This window comes from Micropterus salmoides, unplaced genomic scaffold (assembly GCF_014851395.1).
Source record: "Micropterus salmoides isolate LMB-PRFRI ecotype aquatic unplaced genomic scaffold, ASM1485139v1 Ms_hic_scaffold_9, whole genome shotgun sequence".
Taxonomy (NCBI): Eukaryota; Metazoa; Chordata; class Actinopteri; order Centrarchiformes; family Centrarchidae; genus Micropterus; species Micropterus salmoides.
The window spans coordinates 36,810,191-36,832,715 of record NW_024044681.1 but is presented as its reverse complement, the minus strand read 5'-3'; the positions used below and the strand labels follow the sequence as shown (position 1 = coordinate 36,832,715).

Here is a 22,525-nt window from a genome sequence, read left to right as displayed (position 1 = left end):
TAATTGCTGCAAAATATGTCTCCTCATTCCATGAAGTGAAGACAACCAGTGAGACTGATAAATAATTGTACAAATTTTCAAATTATAATTATTTTGATTGTTTGATATTTTAGTAAAAGTAACATTTGATACTGATTCATTATTTTAATCAATTAATTAATTTATCTATTAATATACACACACGTTTATGTTGTATGTTTATGTATATTTTATTTTTTTAATATATTAAAATTTTTCTAAAACACACAAACACACATATGCTTTAATTACTTTACGCTTTAATTACTTGTTTAATGAAATGTATGGGGTTGATCTTATGTAGTTTGTATGATGCACTGGCAATATTGCTGTTATACATTCATGCCAATAAAGCTAATTTGAATTTAATTGAATTATTTGAGTAACTCACAACATGTTGGTCGACTTTCTCAAAGTTGTGACCACGTCTGCAGGATCATATGTAGCATCCAGCTTTCCCCCTTCTCCTCTTCCAGGTCCAGAGAAGGTCTCTTTATTGGTGTGGATGTTAGAAAGGCTGCATACAAGCGGCATACAAGCGGCAAACTTCCGGTCTCCCGCCTGAAGCCAATACGGAAGCATCTGAAACTCCATTGACCCCCATGTTAAAATGCCCAACTTTACAGCAGAATAAAACAGCCTGGTTCAAACAATGGTTTTAATACATGTCGCTAATTTTGCCCTTCGTGACAACTGTGAGGGGGGTGAATTTTTTTATAACTCACCTGTTTAAATTATATTAAGCCTTAAAGTTCTGCATTGTTAGGGGCATCTGTTAGCCTCACTCAGCTACACAGAGCTCTGAGGCTCAGCCTGTCGGAGCCTTTTGGACATTTCTACATGCAGATACCGGATGAATAATGGCAGGCTGTGCAGTTCATTGGATAGAGAACCTCCAGGAAATCCGTGTTCTACTTGGTGAGTGAAATTCCTGTATTTTATTTATTTGTTAACATTTAACAGGTATCGCTGTCGGCATATAGCTTGTTAGCTTAACGTTAGCTAGTTACGCTAATTAGCCAGATACGAGCAGCCCCAAGCTGCTAAGTTAGTGTAAGTAAGTAAGTAAGTTAGTGTGTTCTAACCGCAGCTTTTAATGAGTCAAAGACAAGTCACCAAGAAGAGAGAAGCCAAAAGTAACGTTATTAGATTAACCTTAGTGTTAGACATTAGGGTGATAATGCTTTGAAGAAAAGGCATCTGTGAGAAGTTGTAAGTACAGGCTGACAGTAACTTTTACTAACGGGCGATGTGAGATTTAGCTACGTCCTGTAACTGAATCACTGTTTAGTTAGATACTAGTCAGATGGACACAAAGGATTTAAAGAGTGGAGGGGGGAGCGGCTACGGAGTTCTGCCTGAAACTGTCACACCGAGGAGCACCAATGCCACTATTTGAGCTAGTTGTCTCTCCCGAGGAGAGCCGTGCACCTCCAAGTGTAACGTTACTGTTTAAAAACGATAACGTTATACTATTCTTTGTGGGGTTCATTAGTGGGGATGATTGATTTGAAGTACATATAAAAGGCAGTTTAGAGTCATCAATAAGTTATTACACTCAGTAGATATACCATTCCTTGAGATTCAGCAAACAATCTGAGGTGATAACTGCGTTTGATCAGTGACGTTTCTGATAAGGAGCTTAAGAGGTGGATGAATAATTCAGCAGAACAGCTGTTGTAGGCTACCTGCAGAGATTTACATCCACCTTTTTTGTTAGCATATAATGCGTGTTGTGCCTGTATACAGGTAGCTGGGCTGTAACTAGGGCGATGGTTTAGTTAAGGTGAGAAATTAGGTGTGTGAGAGCCGCTTCTGAGTTTGTTTGGTGGATTAGAATTTGCCAAAAAAGGTAGTACAGTTCAATAAGAAAAAATAAACTAAGATCCTTATAATAAACGATCTGACTTGAGCAGTTATTATTGCAGTGTCCAGCAGAAAACCGTATATTGCACATATTAGTAAACAGCGTATTTCACATTGCCACCCCTAATTACTGACACTTGCCAGAAAGGTTTTCATGCTGAGGCGATCTCAGAGTTCAGTAGCTTTATGGCTCTTTGGAAGAAGCTGCTCAACTGTCTACCCATTGTTGTCTTTACAGGTGCCAGAGGAGCTGATTGCAGAACCCTCCAGATGTGATTTGCTGTGTCCAGCTCCAGCTTCCAGCTCTTCACAGCGCCTGCTTTTCTTTTTACTCACAACACCTGAACACTACTGACGTGAAATTATGACACTGGGTTCTTATCAACAGATTCTATCATTATAATAGCTCTCAACACATTTCAAGTCATACAAAGCTACTTTTACATTAGTAACCTTTTAATATTGATGTTTTCATGAATGCAAGACAAGAGTTTAATTTATTGAACTATTGCTTTTGTATTAGGAATACTTTGTTATAAAGTGTATCAAACTAATTATACATAATAAAATCATCCTTCATTCATCATCAGTTTCATATTTTAATTTTAAATAGTGTGATCTAAACTTAACAATATATTATAGTTAACAGCTGTAAATGAAAATATTAAAATGTTATTTATAGGTTAACATTTTGCATATGTTAGTAGAAAGTAAAAAATGAAAGGTTGATGTTATATACCGTTTTATTTTGACATTTCTTTAAGGAACAAATGTGACATTGACTGAGAAGTTACTATGTAGTGAAAAACAACACACTGAATAGTTTTGAAGCCCTGTAGGAGGTGTCATTTATTGCGACCTGAGAAGGTTGTGTGTGGTTTACGTTGTGTAGACTCACCTATTTACTACATGTGCATTCGGTCAGCTCTGAAACCTCAGAGTTTGCAAGGTCACAATAAAAAGTGGGAATCCCTAGTGGGATTAATTATATTATAATACTCTGTGCAGATCATTCTTTGTTTCAGCACTTACCCACAGGATGGTTTGGATGTGCCCGCATTATTCTGTGTTTAAACTAGACTTATATCAGAGCAGCAACCAAGGCACTCTACAGAAACTTCAGGCTCTGTTATACAGTATATGGTTACTGGGTGTATGGTTCCTTATTTATCTTAAAGTATATGGTAGAAAGTAAAAATACTCCTGCACACACAAAAATACACTGCATAATTGCTTTTCAACATTTCATGTGAAACTTGTTTTGAGTATTTTCACTTTTCAACTTATCCTAGACTGATGTTCTTTAGCAAGATTTCAGCTTTAATATTTCATGTTTTATCTGTGGTATGTGATTAGCTTTTCAGTAAGTAGTAAAGACAGGGAGTGCCAATATATATAAAATTTATTACAATGTGAACCATAACCCTTATCTTTTTTTTAATGGACCTATAACACAAATATGGACAATATTTAAAATTCAAAGTAAACAGACACAGAGAACGCCTTTCCACGTCAGTCCATACTAACAGATACAGACTTCCGCGACAATAATAAGGCTTCCAGGTCTCTGCAGCTCTCTGGCACCAGGTGGGACATCTTATCCACAGTGTGACTCTAGGAGTGGACTACAGTTGAAAATTAGCCTGCTGGCTAACACTGGCACATTTACAGAAATGTTGATTAATGTGCACTGTCCTTAAATAAATAAATGAGAAATAAGAAATGAGGAAAATGTATAACAAATGCTTCAGATGAGTCTTTAAAGAGGTGGTATTATACTCATTTTCAGGTTCAAAATCTTAATTAGGGGTTGTACCAGAACAGGTTTACATGGTTTAATTTTCAAAAAACACCATATTTATCTCATACTGCACATTCCTTCAGCTCCTCTTTTCACCCTGTGTTGTACGCTCCGCTCTTGAGCTACAGAGTGATGCATCTTACTTGTACAAAATCTTTGTTGGTAGTTGCACATGCGCAGTTCCCAGGTAAGGACTACAAGCCAATCAGAAGCAGAGAAGGGTGGGTCGTAAGAAACAAGGTAGTGTGATCCAAATCAAAGCCGCTTCAGACTGCAACCGTAACCTAGCAGCAGATGGTATAAGTTACTCAAGTCCACAACCACACAACATCTTACCATCAGGACTAAACGTTGAACTGTTGCCTGTGTTCTGACGATCTATGCTGCCTTGCCCAAAAATGCTACCATAGTGCAAATCGATAGACTTGACTCTACTCAGCCCTGCTCCGTTTTCCATTGCAGATGGTACCCAGAGATAGTACGTAGCTTGTCGTCATAGCGACGCCACACACAACTGCCGCGACGTAATGTTCAATGCGACCCACACACCAATTTTATATCAGTTGTCAAATGTCCAGTAGCCAAGGAGAGAGAGGAGAGGAAGCCTACACAATATACACACAGAGGTACAGACAGTAAAGGTGATGTTGCTATAGACTAAATGAAAAATGGTATAGATATGTGTAGTAGTGTTAATGATTATAATAAATATAATAACATTAAAGCTGCAAGCAGCGTTGGGCGGGCCCTCGCACTTGTAGCGCGTCCAGGTGTGAGCCGGCCGAGTTGCATATTCTCGTTCCTCTTGAACGTGAACGAGGGGATAATCTTTTCCAATTTTCTAGGTAGCGCTAGCGAGTCATTTTGCCACGCCCATGCCCGAAACCCATAAAATACAAAATTTTTCACCAGTTCTGACATGTTTGCAAAGTTTGGTGAGTTTTCGAGTATGTTTAGGCCCCGACAATGGAACTTGGGCACTAAATAAAATCTTAGCAAATTCAATAGGGACCTCGCACGGTCGTGCTCTGGCCCTAAATAGGACTAGTAACAGTAGTTGTTGTAGCAGAGGGTGTCAAGCAGGAACACAGCAGGTGACCTGCAGCCACAGATCCAGACTCCACAGCTCCAGAGCCAGAAAACCTGCACGAAGTGATAGGAGAGGAGAGGGACAAGAAAGCACAAGACTACCGGAAAGGGGAGAAGTTGTGTTAGTAACATGCAATAATGGGATGAGGTTGCATACAGAGGGAGAGAAAAAAGAGGAGAAAGGAGCTCAGTGCATCATAGGAAATTCCCCGGCAGTCTAGGCCTATAGCAACATAACTAAGGGATGGTTGAGGACTCACCTGAGCCAGCCCTAACTATAAGCTTTATCAAAGAGGAAAGTCTTAAGCCTACTCTTAAATGTGGAGATGGTGTCTGCCTCCTGAACCCAAACTGGAACCTGGTTCCACAGGAGAGGAGCTTGATAGCTGAACGCTCTGGCTCCTAGTCTACTTTTGGAGACTCTAGGAACCACAGGTAACCCTGCATTCTGGGAGCGCAGTGCTCTGGTGGGGTAGTAAGGTACTATGAGCTCTTTAAGATAAGATGGTGCCTCACCATTAAGAGCTTTGTAGGTAAGAAGAATGATTTTAAATTCTATTCTGGATTTTACTGGAAGCCAATGCAGAGAAGCTAAGACAGAAGAAATATGATCTCTTTTCCTGGTTCCTGTCAGAACATGTGCTACAGCATTCTGAATCAGCTGAAGAGTCTTAATGGACTTTTTCGAGCAGCCTGATAATAAGGAATTGCAGTAATCCAGCCTAGAAGTAACAAATGCATGGACTAGTTTTTCTGCATCATTTTTAGACAGGATGTTCCTGATTTTCGCAATATTACGTAGGTGAAAAAAGGCGGTCCTTGAAATTTGCTTAATGTGAGACTTAAACGACATGTTCTAATCAAATATAACTCCAAGATTCCTCACAGTGGTGCTGGAGGCCAGGGTGATGCCATCAAGGGAAACTATATATTTAAATAATGCGTCACGGAGGTGCTTAGGCCCCAGAACAATAACTTCAGTTTTATCTGAGTTTAACATTAGAAAATTACATGTCATCCAGGTTTTAACATCCTGAAGGCACATTTGAAGTTTAGCTAACTGATGAGTTTCATCTGGCTTGATCAATAGATATAACTGAGTATCATCTGCATAACAATGAAAGTTTATGGAATATTTCCTGATAATATTGCCTAAAGGAAGCATATATAAAGTGAAGAGGATTGGTCCGAGGACAGATCCCTGTGGAACTCCATGACTAACTTTGGCATGCATGGAGGACTCATCGTTAACATGTACAAACTGAAATCGATCTGATAAATAGTACTTAAACCAGCTTAGAGCAGTTCCTTTAATGCCAATGAAATGTTCCAGTCTTTGCAATAGGATCTGATGGTCAGTGGTATCAAATGCAGCACTGAGATCTAATAAAACCGGTACAGAGACAAGTCCTTTGTCTGATGCAATGAGGAGGTCAAATAAACTATTGCTCTGTAGAAAATCACACAGCTGTTTAGCAACTGCTGTCTCCAGGACCTTAGAGAGAAATGGAAGGTTAGATATAGGTCTATAGTTGGCTAAAACATCCGGATCAAGTTTGGGCTTTTTCAGAAGAGGTTTAATTACAGCTACTTTAAAGTACTGTGGTACATAGCCTGTTGATAGAGATAGATTGATCATATCTAGCATAGAAGTGCTGACTAAGGGTAAAACATCTTTAAGCAGCCTAGTCGGGATGGGGTCTAAGAGGCAGGTTGATGGTTTAGATGAAGAAATTATTGAAGTTTGGTAAAGGTTGAGGGAAGCAAAACAGTCTAAACATATATCTGGTTCTACAGCTGTTTCTAAGGTTCCTGAGTTTAGAGATAAGTTGGTGCCAGTTGAGGGCAGGCCTTGGTGAATTTTGTTTCTAATAGTTAGAATTTTATCATTAAAGAAGCTCATGAAGTCGTAACTACTGAGAGCTATGGGAATACTTGGCTCAATAGAGCTGTGACTCTCTGTCAGCCTGGCTACAGTGCTGAAAAGAAACCTGGGGTTGTTCCTGTTTTCCTCTATTAATGACGAGTAGTACGCTGCTCTGGCATTACGGAGGGCCTTCCTATAAGTTTTAAGACTATCTTGCCAAATTAAATGAGAATTTTCCAGTTTGGTGGAAAGCCAGTTCCTCTCAAATTTCCGCGATATTTGCTTTAATTTGTGAGTTTCAGTATAATACCATGGAACTAACCGTCTTTGTTTTAGTATTTTCTTTTTTAGAGGGGCTACAGAGTCGAGTGTCATTCGCAGCAAGCCTGCAGCACTATCAACAAGATGATCGATTTGGGAGGGACTGAAATTAGCATAGGAGTCCTCCGTTACTTTGTGACTTGATAATGAATTTAGAGCTGATGTAATCGCATCCTTAAATTTAGCTACAGCACCATCAGACGGACATCTTGTATAGAAATTTTTGCCCAGTGGCGTGTAGTTCAGCAGTACAAACTCAAAAGTTATCAAACAGTGGTCGGATAAAGAGGGATTCTGTGGGAACAGTATTAAATGTTCAATTTCAATACCATATACCAAAACGAGGTCGAGGGTGTGGTTAAAACAGTGAGTTGGTTCATGAACACTCTGAGAGAAGCCAATGGAATCTAATAGAGATAAACGCAGTACTAAAGCTGTCATTCTCTACGTCCACATGAATAATAAAACTACAATAATAACTTTGTCCGTTTTAAGGACTAAAGTTGACAAAAACTCTGCAAATTCAGATAAGAATTCAGAGTACGGACCAGGTGCTCGGTACACTATAACGAAGAGAATTGGTTGCAGTGATTTCCAACTTGGGTGCGAAAGACTAAGAGCAAGGCTTTCAAATGAGTTATAATTTAGTTTAGGTTTAGAGCTGATTAGTAGGCTAGAGTCAAAGATAGCTGCAACTCCACCTCCTCGGCCTGTGCCTCGAGGAATGTGAGTATTAATATGACTGGGAGGGGTGGATTCATTTAGGCTAACATATTCTCCATCACCCAGGCAGGTTTCAGTAAGACAAAATAAATCAATATCATAATCTGATATTAGTTCATTTACTAGTACACCTTTAGAAGAGAGAGATCTGATGTTTAAGAGTCCACATTAAACTCTCCTATTCGTTTGCACTATTGCTCTTGTGGTTTTAATTTTTATGAGGTTTTTATGCACAGCTCCTCTTCTGTTTACCTTTGATTTAAATAATTTCAATAGTCGGGGGGCAGACACCGTCACTATAGGGTTTTCACTAAGTAACTCCTGAAATGGAGGAGCAGAGAAGTGTGTTAGACTGCAACTCTGCCTCCTGGTCTCAACTCTGGGTTGTCATGGATTTGGTCCACTAATAAACTTGGCCAGAATTCTAGAAATGAGAGCTGCTCCTTCCCAAGTGGGATGGATGCCGTCTCTCTGAATCAGACCAGGTCTTCCCCAGAAAGTCTGCCAATTATCTACAAAGCCCACATCGCCACCTCGACACTAAGGACAATTTAGGGTCACCAATCAACCTAGTCCGCATGTCTTTGGACAGTGGGAGGAAGCCAGAGCACCAGGAGAGAACCCACGCAGACACGGGGAGAACACGGGGAGAACATGCAAACTCCACACAGAAAGGCCGGGACGACCGGGGATTGAACCCGCGACCTTCTTGCATTCATTCAGATTAATTGATAGGGTGAAACATTATCATCAGAAGTGGGGTCAGGAATAGATTAGCTTGTCATAAGCGTTGTGAAGATGGGCTGGGCTGTCTCTCTTCATGTGCTGTGGCTAACTATATCCGTTTTGGGCACTCTTTCATTCTGATGTAATATGTTTTTTGTTTGTTTGTTTTGCGTTTTAGTGTGCTTTAATTATTATTATTTTTACTATTGGTTATTATTTTTTACTTTAATTTTTCCTTAAACAACCAAGTTTGTACTTCCACAGAAGGGTTTATTTCCTTTTGCTTTGTGTCCCACTTATATATATATGTATATTTTTGTTACCTACTGCTATAACCAGGTTGTATGTCAGTTGTTTTTGTGTATGCGTGTGTTGCACAGTTTTGGAAAAGTCAAATAAAATGTGAATCATAAAAGTGTGATTCTCTTTGCTGTTTGAACAATTTTTTTAATAATAAAATAATTATAATATATATTATTGTTTTTATTTCATATGGTAATAGACTTAGTGAATGGACTCTTAGCCTTTTTTGAAGATAGCTGAGTTGTAACATAGCAATTGACCGGCGGATTGTTTATTTACTTCTGTAAATAAAGAGAGAGAATAAATGGAGATCGCCTCCAAAGATTTCCTGGTCTGAGCATCCACTTCATAAAACAACGCACACTACACTAGAAACCAACGGTTACACACACACTCTCACACACACACGCACACACACGTACCTATCCAACAGTGCACCATCGATGTAAATCGCCAAGTGTGGACCTGTGTTTCTAGTCCTTTTGAAGTAAAATAAATATAATACAATATTTACTTTTACTGTCTTTTAACATAATATAACATAATATGTAAGATAAAGGGCTACCCAAATAAATTGATGTCCTGATGAGTTTTCATCAGGAATGCATAGTATTTTCATGTTTGCATTAGGCCTACAGAACAAAAGGTCCACACTTGTATGGCATTAAATGACATGAATCCACTGTTGGTTGCTACATAACGACACATGTCCCCTCTTAGATAGTATGGAGCAACAGTCACACTCCAACATCCAGCATCAATAATTATTCCGCATGATTTGTTATTATGTTTTTGTGATGAATGGATGGCTTAAACATTTTCAATCTTGACACTGCATTAAAATGAAGGGCTGCCCCCAAGTTAGGGGAGTCATAAGTAAAACTTTACCAACTTAAACATTCAAGAACCTGAAGTTTGATCCTCCACCTGAGAAGCTGCTGTCCTTTGCTAAGAAATGCGTAACCCACATTACCCATGAGAAAAAGACTATTACCGATGACATGAAATCCAGAGGCAAAGTCGATCCCTTGATGAAGTGTGGAATGTCGAAAATGCTGCTTTAGTTACAGATGAACATGCTTAGATGTACCTTTGTACTTTATGGACAGGCCTTTTTAATAACGGGCTACCCAAATAAATTGATGAAGCATTAATGTCCTGATGAGTTTTCATCAAGAATGCATAATTCTTGATTCAAAAGGCCTACAGAAAAAAATGTCCACACTTGTATGGCATTAAATGACAGGAATCCACTGTTGGTTGCTACATAACAACACATGTCCCCTCTTAGATACTATGGAGCAACAGTCACACTCCAACATCATTAAATATTCCTCAAGCGTGATAAATAAATTGAAATTAGGAAGTAAATGGTCAGCAGGAAGATTCTTAATTTTCTTTTTTTATTATTTGCTTAAAACAGATTTATTATCAACTTTCACTAGCCCTTTGAAAGGATTTAGCCCCCAAATTTTCGAAACTATGACAATCACAGGATTTCAATCAATTTTACAATGTACGTGTATCTTTAATTTATATCTAAAGGAATGCATTTTGTTTGTTGATTTGCATTACAAAAATGTCCACTGTTGGCTGGTACATAATGACACAAGTTCCCTCTTAGATAGCATGGATTGACATTCACACTCCAGCATGAATAAATAAAAGAAAAAAATAAAAGAAAAAATAAAGAAATTGATAATTTATAAGAAACTTGTAATTTAAACTAAATATAATCTGTAGTTACTAGGGGTTTGAAGAGACACTAAGTTTACAAGACTAGGCGAGACACAATATTGGGTTCAAGTGTGAAATGTTGAAAATGTTAAGTAGTGCAAGTTCAAAGGCCTAACAATCAACATTGGACGCAAGAAACCCTCCCCCACACTGCAGACAATCAGGCACACGTTCACACCCCTCACCTGCTCCAGGTCACCTCTCAGAGACAGCACTCACATTTACATTTTTCCAGGGTTTTGTATTTAGCTTAACTCTGCATTGGATGCTAATTCATAACACAGTTTCCTACAACCACAAATAGAAAACGGTACAAATATATGTAGACATATGTTTAGTAAAAGTGTCCAAACACGCAATTCTAATAATAATCAATTATTATTTTGCCTTTATTAAAGATAGTACAGCCAAAGAGAGAAAATAAATACAGGAGAGCGGAGATGCATGCTAATAAGCCAAAGTTTTGATTTGAACTGGGCCTCTGCAGTAAGAACTCATAGCATTTGTGTATGGTGCACATGCGCCTGAAGCCTCATAAACTGAAAATTTCTTGCTCGCTTCTCTCACGAGAGAAGTTCTCAACACTCGGTTAAATTATAATATCCCTGACGTAAGTGGCATGTTACACAAAATAAATTAAACACATAATAAACACAATTAAAGCTGCAAGCAGCGTTGGGTGGGCGCGTCTGGGTGTGAGCCGGCCGTGTTGCATATTCTGGAGCTCTGCCAGTGCGGCTGTGAATTTGCTATGCGGTTCCGACACTGCATGAAGGTGTTATGTCACTTCCTGTGTCCCCTATGTGGAGCTACATAGCACTTGCCGCTATGAATATAAATCGGTATTGGCGTGTAGATGTCTGCGGGGTGGGAGAGTTATCAAGCACGTAAAGTTTGGTTCAGATGTGAGCATGTACACTGAAGTTACAACAACTTCCTGTTTCCTGGCGAATCATCGACACCACAGACACGCCCATTGACGAAAACTCGCAAATAGCACAACTTTTCATCGTCAATGCCTTTAGAAGGCACAGCATAAATTTGACGTCGATCCGACTAAATACCTAGGAGGAGTTCGTTAAAGTACGGAGTGTGTAAATCATCCAAAAATGGCCGTAAAATTCAAAATGGCCGACTTCCTGTTGACTTACATGTCCCCAGAAAATTTCGAACATGTAGGTTGAACGTGAACGAGGGGATAATCTTTTCCAATTTTCTAGGTGGCGCTGGCGAGTCATTTTGCCACGCCCATGCGCGAAACTGACATGTTTGCAAATTTTGGTGAGTTTTCGAGTGTGTTTAGGCCCCGTCAATGGAGCCTACTTTGCAAAAAAAAAAAAAAAAAAATCTTAGACAAGATTCAATGGGGACCAATTCAATTCAATAGGGACCTCGCACGGTAGTGCTCGGGCCCTAATAATCTTAGCAAATTCAATAGGGACCTCGCACGGTCGTGCTCGGGCCCTAAATATAATCTTTACAAATACAATAGGGACCTCGCACGGTCGTGCTCGGGCCCTAAATATATATAATCTTTACAAATTCAATAGGGACCTCGCACAGTCGTGCTCGGGCCCTAAATAAGGCAAATAAAACAGAAGCCTTTTAACTACATAGCCTAAATACCTATGGTAGAAGCACAAAAAGCAAGGACGAATGACCAAATCATCAAAATCTGAGCAAGACAACAAGGCATTATGTTGGTTCTGAAACAGGTTTAAATTCTATCAGAAGAGAGTGACCTTGAATTTAAATGACTATGAATGCCTGGTTGACATTCATTGTAAGCCTTACATATTAAAAGACTGATCATCATTTCAATTCTTTGTCTACAGAAGCCAGACATTCTAAAACTAAGATACCTTAATCACCTAATTTAGTATTTAAATTCCATCTCTGTGACTTTCCCACTGCTTGTAAACCTTTTCAGTGACTTTAAGCATTGTTGATGATGTGTCAGACCAATCAGAGAGACCATCAGTCTCCCTTCTTTTGAGATAGATTTCAATCAAAAAGTGGAGTATTGTACATCCGCTCTTTACAGTTTCAAAGTATCTCCCACAACACTCAAGAGAAGTTGCATTACCAAAGGCCAAGTCACTGGTTAGCGATCTTGACGCCCTAACGACCATTGTCAGCAACAAGAAACCATCCCCCACGCTGCATACAATGGAGGACAATGACCCTCACCCAAGATGACTTCTCAGAGACAGCTCTCAACAATTCAACCTTAAAATTTTTCTGTGAATCACATAGGCTCTAGTCACTTAAATGTAGAGGATTCTTTTAAATCTACATCATTAACTGAAGACATGTGTAACTCTTTCTAAAAAATCCATAACAATACCTTCAAGCAGTATGTCTGACAAGTCTACCACAGTAAACAAAAATAAATCGCACTTGTGAAAACTGTAAATGTTAATATATGGAACTTTAGACAGATTCGTACATCATTAACGGATACATCAGCGATTACATTCCTGCACATTATGATACTGGCTCATATTGAGTACTGTATCACAAGTTGGTCCTATACGAGTCATGCTATTGGGCCAATCCAAGTATAACTTCCAAAACTAAAACTTCCAATATACACATTTAGATGGTGTTCGTTTTAAGCCTACTACCCTCTGTCTGTTTGCGTCTGTAGATTACTTCTAAATTAACCAAAACAAGCTAATCTGCATATTTTAACAACATTTACATTTATTCATTAAGCTGACACCTTTATCTAAAGCGACTTACAATTGCAATATATGGCAGGTTGCACGCCTCTGGAGCAACTAGGGGTTAAGTGTCTTGCTCAGGGACGCATTGGTGGATGTGTTACAATGGGGGATTGAACCCGGGCCTCCCACACCCGGCAGAGATCTTATCCACGCACCATCAGCATCCCTGAAAAGATTCTTGATGAAGTCATTAACTGGGAAAGTATCAGCAAAACCAAGGAGACAAAACATCAGTGGAGCTGGAAACTGGAAAGAACCTAAAGAAGGCTAAATTCCCATCCAAGTTCTTGTCAGCTTTTACAGAAGAGCAACAGAAAGCATTCTGACTGAAAACAGCACCAACTGGCATGGGAGGTGCACAGGACTGGAGGGCTCTGCAGCAGGTGATTAAAACCACTGAGAAGATCATTGGTACCTGTCTCCCGAACATCAGTCAGACAGTGAGGTGAGGTGCATGCAGAGCCCAAAGGATACTAAAAGACAGTACCAACCCCAGCCACAGCCCCTTCACAGCTACATTTGACTATCTACATGACTACATTTAATGATCGCTCCAATGCTAAATGAACAAAAGCTCTAATTGTAAAGAGCTTTGAGGTTTCATGACATTTTCAATTGTAGAGTGTTCTCAGTCCTCTCTCCGTCTGTGTTTTTTCTTACTGAACCTAAATACTGTCTGCCACTTACCCAGTACTATGAGGCTTATGGTGCTCCAGTGATATTGTGCACCAGTCTTGACTTTGCAGCTGTACTCTCCAGAGTCCGTCAGAGACAAGTCACTGATCAGCAGAGAGGCATCGCCTTTTAAGTACTCTCCAGCGAAGGCTACACGGCCATGTTCTGCTTCATTTGGATCAAAAACCTGTCCAGCAAAGTAGGTGATCACCTGTTGGGAGACGTTAAAGAGGTGGGTGGATTTGTGATAGGGTAAAGAAGGTAAGACACAAGTACAACAATGTGGAACTTCTATATCACAACTACCAATTAGGGATGGATCAGGATTTTTGAATAGTTGTTCAATTACAAAAAATGAATAGTTTTATGTCACTACCGGGGGTCAGAAAAATGTGTGGCACATTCAGTTTGTTTCAATTTCAGTTTCCCCTGAAAGCAACTTAGCATCCAGCACTTGATGCAACACCAGTGAGAGCCGTGAGCAGAGTGGCTTCTCTTCTTTCAGAGCACTACTCGGAGTGGCTTGTGTCTTGCTCGATGGACAGATGGACGAACAGCCTGATCTTCTGAGGGCACAGGCTGTAGTGGCCTCCCCCCTTCACGGGGATAGTGGAGACTGTGTTCTCCTCCCCGGCTCAGATCGCCGCCCTCCAGGCAGAACTACAGAAACTCCTGGAGAAGCAGGGTTCCTCTGGGGCAGTAGAATCAGGGGTTTTACTCCCGTTACTTCCTGCACAGGAAGAAGACAGGGGGAATGATTCCCATCCTGGATATGTCACTGTTCAACAGATTATGGAAAGACCTTTTTTTGCATGTTGACAGTAAAACATGTGCTGGAGTGTGTGTGCCAGGGAGACTGGTTCACCTCGATTGATATGAAGGACGCGTACTTTGTGTCATCCCGGAACACAGGAAGTTTCTGCGGTTCTCCTTCCAGTACCAGTACAACCGATTGGTCCCCATTCCTCTGTCTGTGGGCCTGGACCTAGCCTACTGGCGGGAACCCCCCTCTCGGTCAGGGTCACGTCCCATATCTCGGTCTTCACAGAAGCCTCCCTGCTGGGTTGGGGTGGGACATTCCTCTCTCAGGTGGTGAGCAGTCTGTGGCGGACCCACATGCCTCTCCACATGCCTCTCCACATGCCTCTCCACATAAATATGCCGGAGCTCCTCACGGTGTGGAAGGTGGTCCAGCACTTTGCACCTCTGCTGCGAAACAAGCACGTGCTGATCCGCACCGACAACAAGACTACAGCTGCCTACATAAACTGCCAGGGCGGGGCGCGCTCAGCGCAGCTGCTGGGGTTGTGGCGGCTGCTCTTGTGGGCATACAAAAGTTGATAAAAAGAGTAAACTATGCAACAAATAGAGAAGTTTCCAGCTAATTACTTTAACCGATGATAAAAATCCATAGAAACTACGCGATGCCTAAAGAGGGGAAAATGCAGTATCTATGAACAAAATGTTCTCTGAGCTTTCCTTTCCTTTTTAAAATGTAGTTTGGCTAAATTCACACAACTGGCCTTAATGCTAAATCCCGATTTATTGCCCACATCCTATATTTTGATTGACTGTTCACATTATATTTTAAATGAGAAACATATCAGTCTCGTGACTCACTAATTGTGACCCATATGCGCAAAAGAATGTCACATGCAGCGTGCTGTCATATGGAAGTAAACATGACATGACTATGTTTTTTTATGTTTATGTTGCAAGAAAGGGAATTTGTGAGCAAATGAGAATGAAGACGAGAGGAGAATGAGGAGAAAGAGACAAATTTTTTATTGTGGCTTTTTGTGGAGCGATGGCTGCTACTTCTGTATGGAGGTGTGTTTGTGTATATCTAAAATTTCTCTCAAATTAAATGATGATTGTCTTACTCCCTATTACCAGTAGGTGGTGCAATGTCTATAACTCCTAATTAGCATGTAGATGTCCTCAGGTAGGGACTCTTATCAAACATGTCAAACAACTCCACCACAATAATGCTTCACCATGGCAACAGTATAAAATGTGTTATTTCCTGTTGCCAATAGGTGGTGCATTCATTATGACTGGATATGGGCATGTAGATGTTTTCAGGGGGGAGGACTCTTTGGAAAATATCAGATAATGGGGAGTCATATTACAACAACTTTATCATCAATGTCTTAAGGCTTTTCTGCCCACGTTTTAGATGGATCTGGTCCATAAGCTAAATCCTATTTCATTGTAGAGCTCTTTCGCAGCTCATGGATTTGCTCGGCCCTTCCTCTCACTGACTTGGTCCCTCTCTCTCACAAATACACTGAAAACGTGTGAATAGCTCCTCTTCTTCGTGCACAGTTTGAATCAAAAGATCAAAGCATGATCATGCGCTGAAGGAAGGATCATTGCCGGCTTTTCTGAATCAATCTGTAATTGAATTGTTATTATCATAAACACCACTACAAATTTGTTTAAAACTAATGCATTCAAGTTTACTACAATACAAGTAAGCCTATCTGTATTCTTAGCACAACGCTGTCAATCTCAAAGATCCACCTTCAAATAAGTTATTAGCAAGCATGTTAGCATGTAACATTTTGCCTCTTGCATGGTGAGACACTCACCACTCTCTGTCTGTTGGTCGGCTTGAGAAGCAGCCACTCAATGTCAAGAGTAGGGTCATCACCCACCCAGAACTGATGGTGGCAGGGCAGAGTAGCATTGTCTCCAACAACTCTCTTCATCTCTGTCTGAGCACATGTCGTCAGCACACACAGCAGAACTGTAGAGAGATCGGTCCAAGATTACTGTTCAATGCATCAGATATTTAATATTAATAAAAGTCATTTGATTGACAGTATAAATCAGACAACGACCTGCTTGTTGTCTGATACTTGGAAATGACGTTGACAAAACAGTTCTGTGTAAACTGGTTTCTAAGGACAAAGTCGAGTCACCAAGAAGCTGCTTCTCACTTGACCAACTAAATATTTCTGAGTAAAAACACCAGATACAGGTCAAATGAGCTTTAAAACTCTGGGATTAGAAAATGAGATCTGAGTATGTGAAGATCACATTTTACATATTTGACACACATGACATTTAATTATTTTCAATAAGAATTTGTGCCATGCTGTTCTGTGTTAAATATTTCCATGCAGTTGAAACATTTATAGATGTGAATATGATCACAATGTGAATATGACTTGGGGACACTACCCTGCCCACACTCACACAAAGGTTTATCCAGGTTACACCAATTGTAAGTCCAAAACACTGTGGACTGGGGTGGAATTACCATGTGGCTGAGGATAAAAGTCTAAGCTTCCAATTGTTTCCCCTTTTATTTATTTATCCTTCCTTGGACACTGATCAACTGTATGGACTGTGATGTCCTGCTGGCTCCACACATTTGTGCCTGGTGTGGGAGAGCAAAAATAGAACAGGAAAATGTGTGTGTGGTGTGTGTCACTCAAAGCCGCAGAGTGTGTGTAAATCGCTCTGCGTCACACACACACACACACACACACCAGCTCAAGGAACAGCTAAGCCAGGTTTTCAAACTACAGTGGCTACCCACAAGTATTAGAGGCACAGTGCATACTAAGAGTGATAGCTTGTTAGCTTGCCAATCCTTGGCAACCAGCCAAAAAAGTGTGTTGCTTGGAATTCACCCATTCTGTAGAGCCAGCTATGGCCTGACTGCTGGAGGTAATTTGGTCGAATTGTAACAAAAAATACATCCTGTCTTTTGTACTGAAAGACAGGAATAGGGTAGGGCCTGGTTTAACTAAAATACATTATCTTTGTCAAACCTTAAAGGGAGAATAAAGGGGTGGTGATGGCGCAATGGATAAGACACATTCCTTTGGTGCTTTGGATAAAAGCGTCAGCTAAATGAATAAATGTAAATGTAAATATGTGATTCTGCAGAAGGATTGTTGATATATGAACTTTACTGCCAAACAAATACACCCTTCCCTTCACTGCCTGGAGTCCAGCATGTGTCAGTGTATAGAACTCTCTTTCCCACTGCCCCCAATCCCCGCTGTGTTTGATCACCAGTTGCTGAGTGGCTGGAACAATGATGTGTGGAATGTCCACACCACTATCTGTATTTTCCATTATGTAGAGTCAGGGCTGTGTAGGAAAACCAGATTTTATTCAGAGCACACAAAACAGAGAGCTAGCAAACCATGAGGAAATTTTCACTGAATTGAACAAAAATTGTTTTGAATTATAATAACTTAACAATAACTATCCCTTTAACCCTGACAGGCACACTGGCTCATAGTCAAATCGCTACAATGAGCATGGGTTTTGCTACTGTGTGTGTACACTAGAGCCTGACCGATTTATCAGCCGATATGAGCTAATTGCATTTAAATCGGCATTGGCATTTCTATTTATATGTGTGTGCCACTGACTGTATATAAATTATAATATGTATAGTATATGGATAATAAATCTCCACTTCCTCCAACTGTACAACAATGAAGCTAAAATTTATTTGACAGAGGGGGCAGAGTTTACGACCACCAGGGGTCGATTGAGATGTTTTGGCTTAACTTTTGTGGAGTGGTCATGTTCTCCATCTTTATATGTAGTCTATAGCATGTGTGTGCTTGTGGCAAATATGTAGGCATGCTCTTCACATCTGTTATCACCACAAAAGGTCTGTTGGCTTGTGAGAGGACTCAGTGAAAAGTGGCATGGAGAGCTTTGTTTCTTTGAATAAGCAAACTCCCTGCTGCTTGTCCCAGACTTCTCACTGGACCATTTAAAGTGGTGGCAGTGGGAGTCAGGGGGACACAACAAGGACCCAGATACCATTAAACCACCTTCCTGCCTGCTTGTTCATATGCAAGTCACCACATAAAGCTCTAGTCTTAGTGAAAATGAATAAAAGGAAAAATGAAAGGATGGCAAACTCCGTCCTCCAAGCTCATTTCTTAATTGTTTTTTTTATCCTGTTGTTGGGTGTGTGAAAATTTGCGCGAAAAACTGTTTCAATTATAACCTAACAAATGTTTACGCCAAACGCTAAACACAGGAAGTGAGCATTTCAATACATAGGATGTTGACATGATGGGCCCGCGGCTTCGACTATACTCAGATGGGTTAGGATATGTGGGAAATAACCTTTTGCATCCCTATATTACAAACTGAAATGTGCACTTCAGGTCTAACATGGATTATATTTTATAAACATAGGGGGCGATATCTGTCAAATGCAGGTGGAAAAAGTCCTGCTTGATGGCATATTTGTTTTGAAACTCCTGGAAAAATGACCAAGAGGCAGCGTGGCTTTAGAAACACAAGTGAGTGTTAGGGAAGAGTAGCAAGATGCAAAACTCTGGGTTCTGGGTTCAGGAAGGAGGAACACTGTAGAAATGATTTTTACTGCACAGCAGCTTCAGGAGAAGTGCCGGGAGCAGCACCAAGACCTTTTCATGGCCTTTATTGATCTGTCAAAGACAGAGTTAACAGGGAGTTTCTGTGGAACATCTTATTGAAATTTGGCTGCCAACAAAGATTTGTACATACAGCGACATTTTCACATAGAGATGATGGCACGGGTAAACATAGGAGGTCAGGAATCTGCAGAATGTTGAGAAGACAAAAGTAATTTGCCAGTGGGCATCTACTGTACTTCTCCACCAATTTTCACCATCTCCAAGGAGACACTTGCCATGACAGCTCTCCTTGTCTCAGGTGTCTACAGTGTATCCTAGGGATAAGCTGACGTGACAGAGTGCCCCATACTGAAATACTCTACAAAACCAACTACATCAGTATGAAGGCCAGCATCACCAAGCACCAACTTTGTTGGCTTGGTCAAGGAGTGCTTGCTCCTCCAAAGCTTTTTTTTAGAAGAAGATAGCCATGAAATGGTGCAGCCTGAACCCCACCAATTAGAGGACTCTGCCACTAAACTCCACATCTGGCACCAGATTTGCCAGCAAGAAGTGCTGAAGCTTGAGGAAAATATAACTGGACAGCAGATAAATAAGTAATATCTCCTAATATCTCAAAATAAATCAGTAATATCTCCTCAACCATAGATGCATAATTCTGGTCTCCATTAAAAGGTCAGAAGCTAAGGAATATAAATCAATTTACCATTACAGACTACATGGATATGCAATACAGAAATAATATATTTTCATCCTCGCCTGGTAAAAAAAGCTATATTTTGATACAATAAACCATCAAAACCATCATAAGATAGATTATAATGCACCTGAATATCTTCTAATACACCTGGAATACAACATAAATTTGATGAAAACAGTTATTACATAATCTTTTAAAAATATACCAGGCGAATGTCCATGCTTTGGCCATATTTACTGTTTATATGTTCACCTTTATTGGGAATTATTTTCAAAACATTATTTCTCTCCATACAACCACGTTCCAAATAACATAAAGCTTCCAAAACATTGAAATATTGATAAAAACAGTCAAATTCCTATGACCCAAAGCACTCCCATGCAACACAACATCCTACAAGGCTGTAAGTGGACTCTTTCTCTTAGTATTGAAGAGATGAATCAATTGAAATCCTGTATGTCTGTGTAGCTCCTACGGGTAGCAGAGGCCGATAAAGACCGCCTCCGCCAAAGGAAACTCTTCTTCTCTACTTCAGTCTGACGACAGAAACGAAAATTATTGGCTAAGCCGACCTCACCAAATGTCAACCCGCCAGACGGTCTCTGGGTATTTTAAGCCTAGTTCACACTACATGATTTTTAGCCCAATTTGCTGCTCAGCGAGCTCGGCGACTGTCAGGCTGTGATCGGGGGTAAATCAGATATCTTGCATGCCAAATATCTGGAAGTTGGCCGACTCGACATCCACATCCAGCCAATGAGAGCAGGCAGCTGGCAGAGCAGGCAGCTACTTTTTCACTGCAAAACACTTTTTACTCCCCTCCAGCTGTCTCTGTAGCTCAGACAATCCCTGCTACCTGCGTGTGCTAATCTATTCTTTCACCCATATATTTTGTCTTTATAATTGGTATCTTTATAAAAACAAACAACAGCTGTTTCATGTGTAGGTTCGCCTCATTTCCCGTTTCACATTTCAAGTGTGTTTTCTTGACAAAACAAGGTTTGGGACCAGCGTCGGGTGACACAGCCGCTCTCAGCTCGTGTAGTGTGTGACCCCCTGTCACCGATCAGTCACGAAGTGTGAATGCCACAACGACTTCAAGACTCCCATTACAAGAGGGCAAGTTGTGTAGTGTGAACAGCACGGACATCGGCCAACGCGGAAAATCGTGTAGTCTGCACAAGGCTTTAGTCTGATTTTAGTCAAAAGAAAATCAAAAGTATTTTAGTGTAGTTTTAGTAATTAACCATCATTTTAGTCTTTTCTAACTCATTAGTATAATTATAATTAGCATTTGGTCAATCTGCTGAAACCAAAATAGAGATATCATTTTAGTCTTTATTTCACTCATCTCACACAGATAAAAAAATTTTATTCTCCTTTTTATTGCAAAGGAGACATTAACTAACCTCTATTTCTGGGGTGGTTAGACGTTAGTGGTTGATATGCTGCTTCAAGTTCGTAGTGTTTTTTCCATAAATCTTATAATCACATTGCTTGCCGTCCGATATAATTAGGCACTCTGTTTTTTTGTCCGCCTCATTGAATTTGAAATGGGACAAAATATCTAAGGGCCTCTTTCTCCCTAACATGTTGTGTTCACATTCTCCACAGTACAGTAACGTTTTCCTTGCGCACCAGGCATCGCCCAGGTCAGCCAGCATTCAAAGCACAGGAAGAAAAATATACTGCTGAATGAACATACTGTTCAAGTGAAAATTTAGAGGGAGAAAATATGGCCTGTAATATTTTGTTTCATTCTACTGACAAAAAGAGAGATTTTATTAACGTTTTTATTTTATGAATTACATTTTAGTGTCGTTATTTTTTGTCAACAATATTGCATGTTAAGACAGTCACAGTCAGTGTTTAAGTAAATTGTCGCCGTTTCGTCATCGTCTTGTTTTAGTCGGAAAAAAAATTTGTTGACGAATATTTTTTGTTTAATTTCGTCTGACGAAAGTAACACTATCCCTAATCCACCACCTACATCACCCCTGCATTCTCCAATCCTACAGCAACCACCCCCCCATCCTTTTCGTCAATCCCACCACCACCAGCATTCACCCTGGCCTCCACCCCCGTCCGCTCACTTTCAGCTTCGCAACCCTCCCCTGTTTACCAATTCCGTCAGTTAAGCATCTCAATCTTACGCTTCTTTTCCAGCCATACATTAGCACCAACACCAGCCCTAGGGAACCTTAACTACCCACGGCACGATCCAGCTTATATAACCCTCACCGTCACATTCTAGGTGTGAAAGAAAAGCAAAGGCAAATTCTACAGGCATAGAATTTGCCTTTGCTTTTCCCTTTATCGCGATACCATCTGTTCAGTCTTCTCCAACTGCAGGGCCAAGTTGGATCACTACCTCTCCACCTTTGATGTTCGGCGTCACTGGTTTTTACATGTCACTTCTTTCTCGCGTCCCATGCCGCTTACCGCCTCTAGCAATTTCATCAGGGCACTTCACTCAGAACTTACTGCTTCACATTCGCAGCTCCTCCCCGGCTTGCAACCTGCATGGCGCCCCTTCTCATCTAGCCACCAGCCGCGTCATTGCCATACCTTTACCCCATCCCT

General features: G+C 40.4%; 1 protein-coding gene across 1 annotated transcript in view; it reads right to left on the bottom strand.

The window, feature by feature from the left end:
- LOC119895882 (CXADR-like membrane protein) overlaps positions 1-22,525 on the bottom strand; it is a 127,207-nt gene that overhangs the window by 27,646 nt on the left and 77,036 nt on the right. The window contains exons 2-3 of the mRNA XM_038709274.1: positions 16,450-16,607; positions 13,868-14,066 (exon numbers count right to left, since the gene is read on the bottom strand). Coding sequence (XP_038565202.1) covers positions 13,868-14,066; positions 16,450-16,607 — 357 coding nt within the window. The remainder of the gene's footprint in view (positions 1-13,867; positions 14,067-16,449; positions 16,608-22,525) is intronic.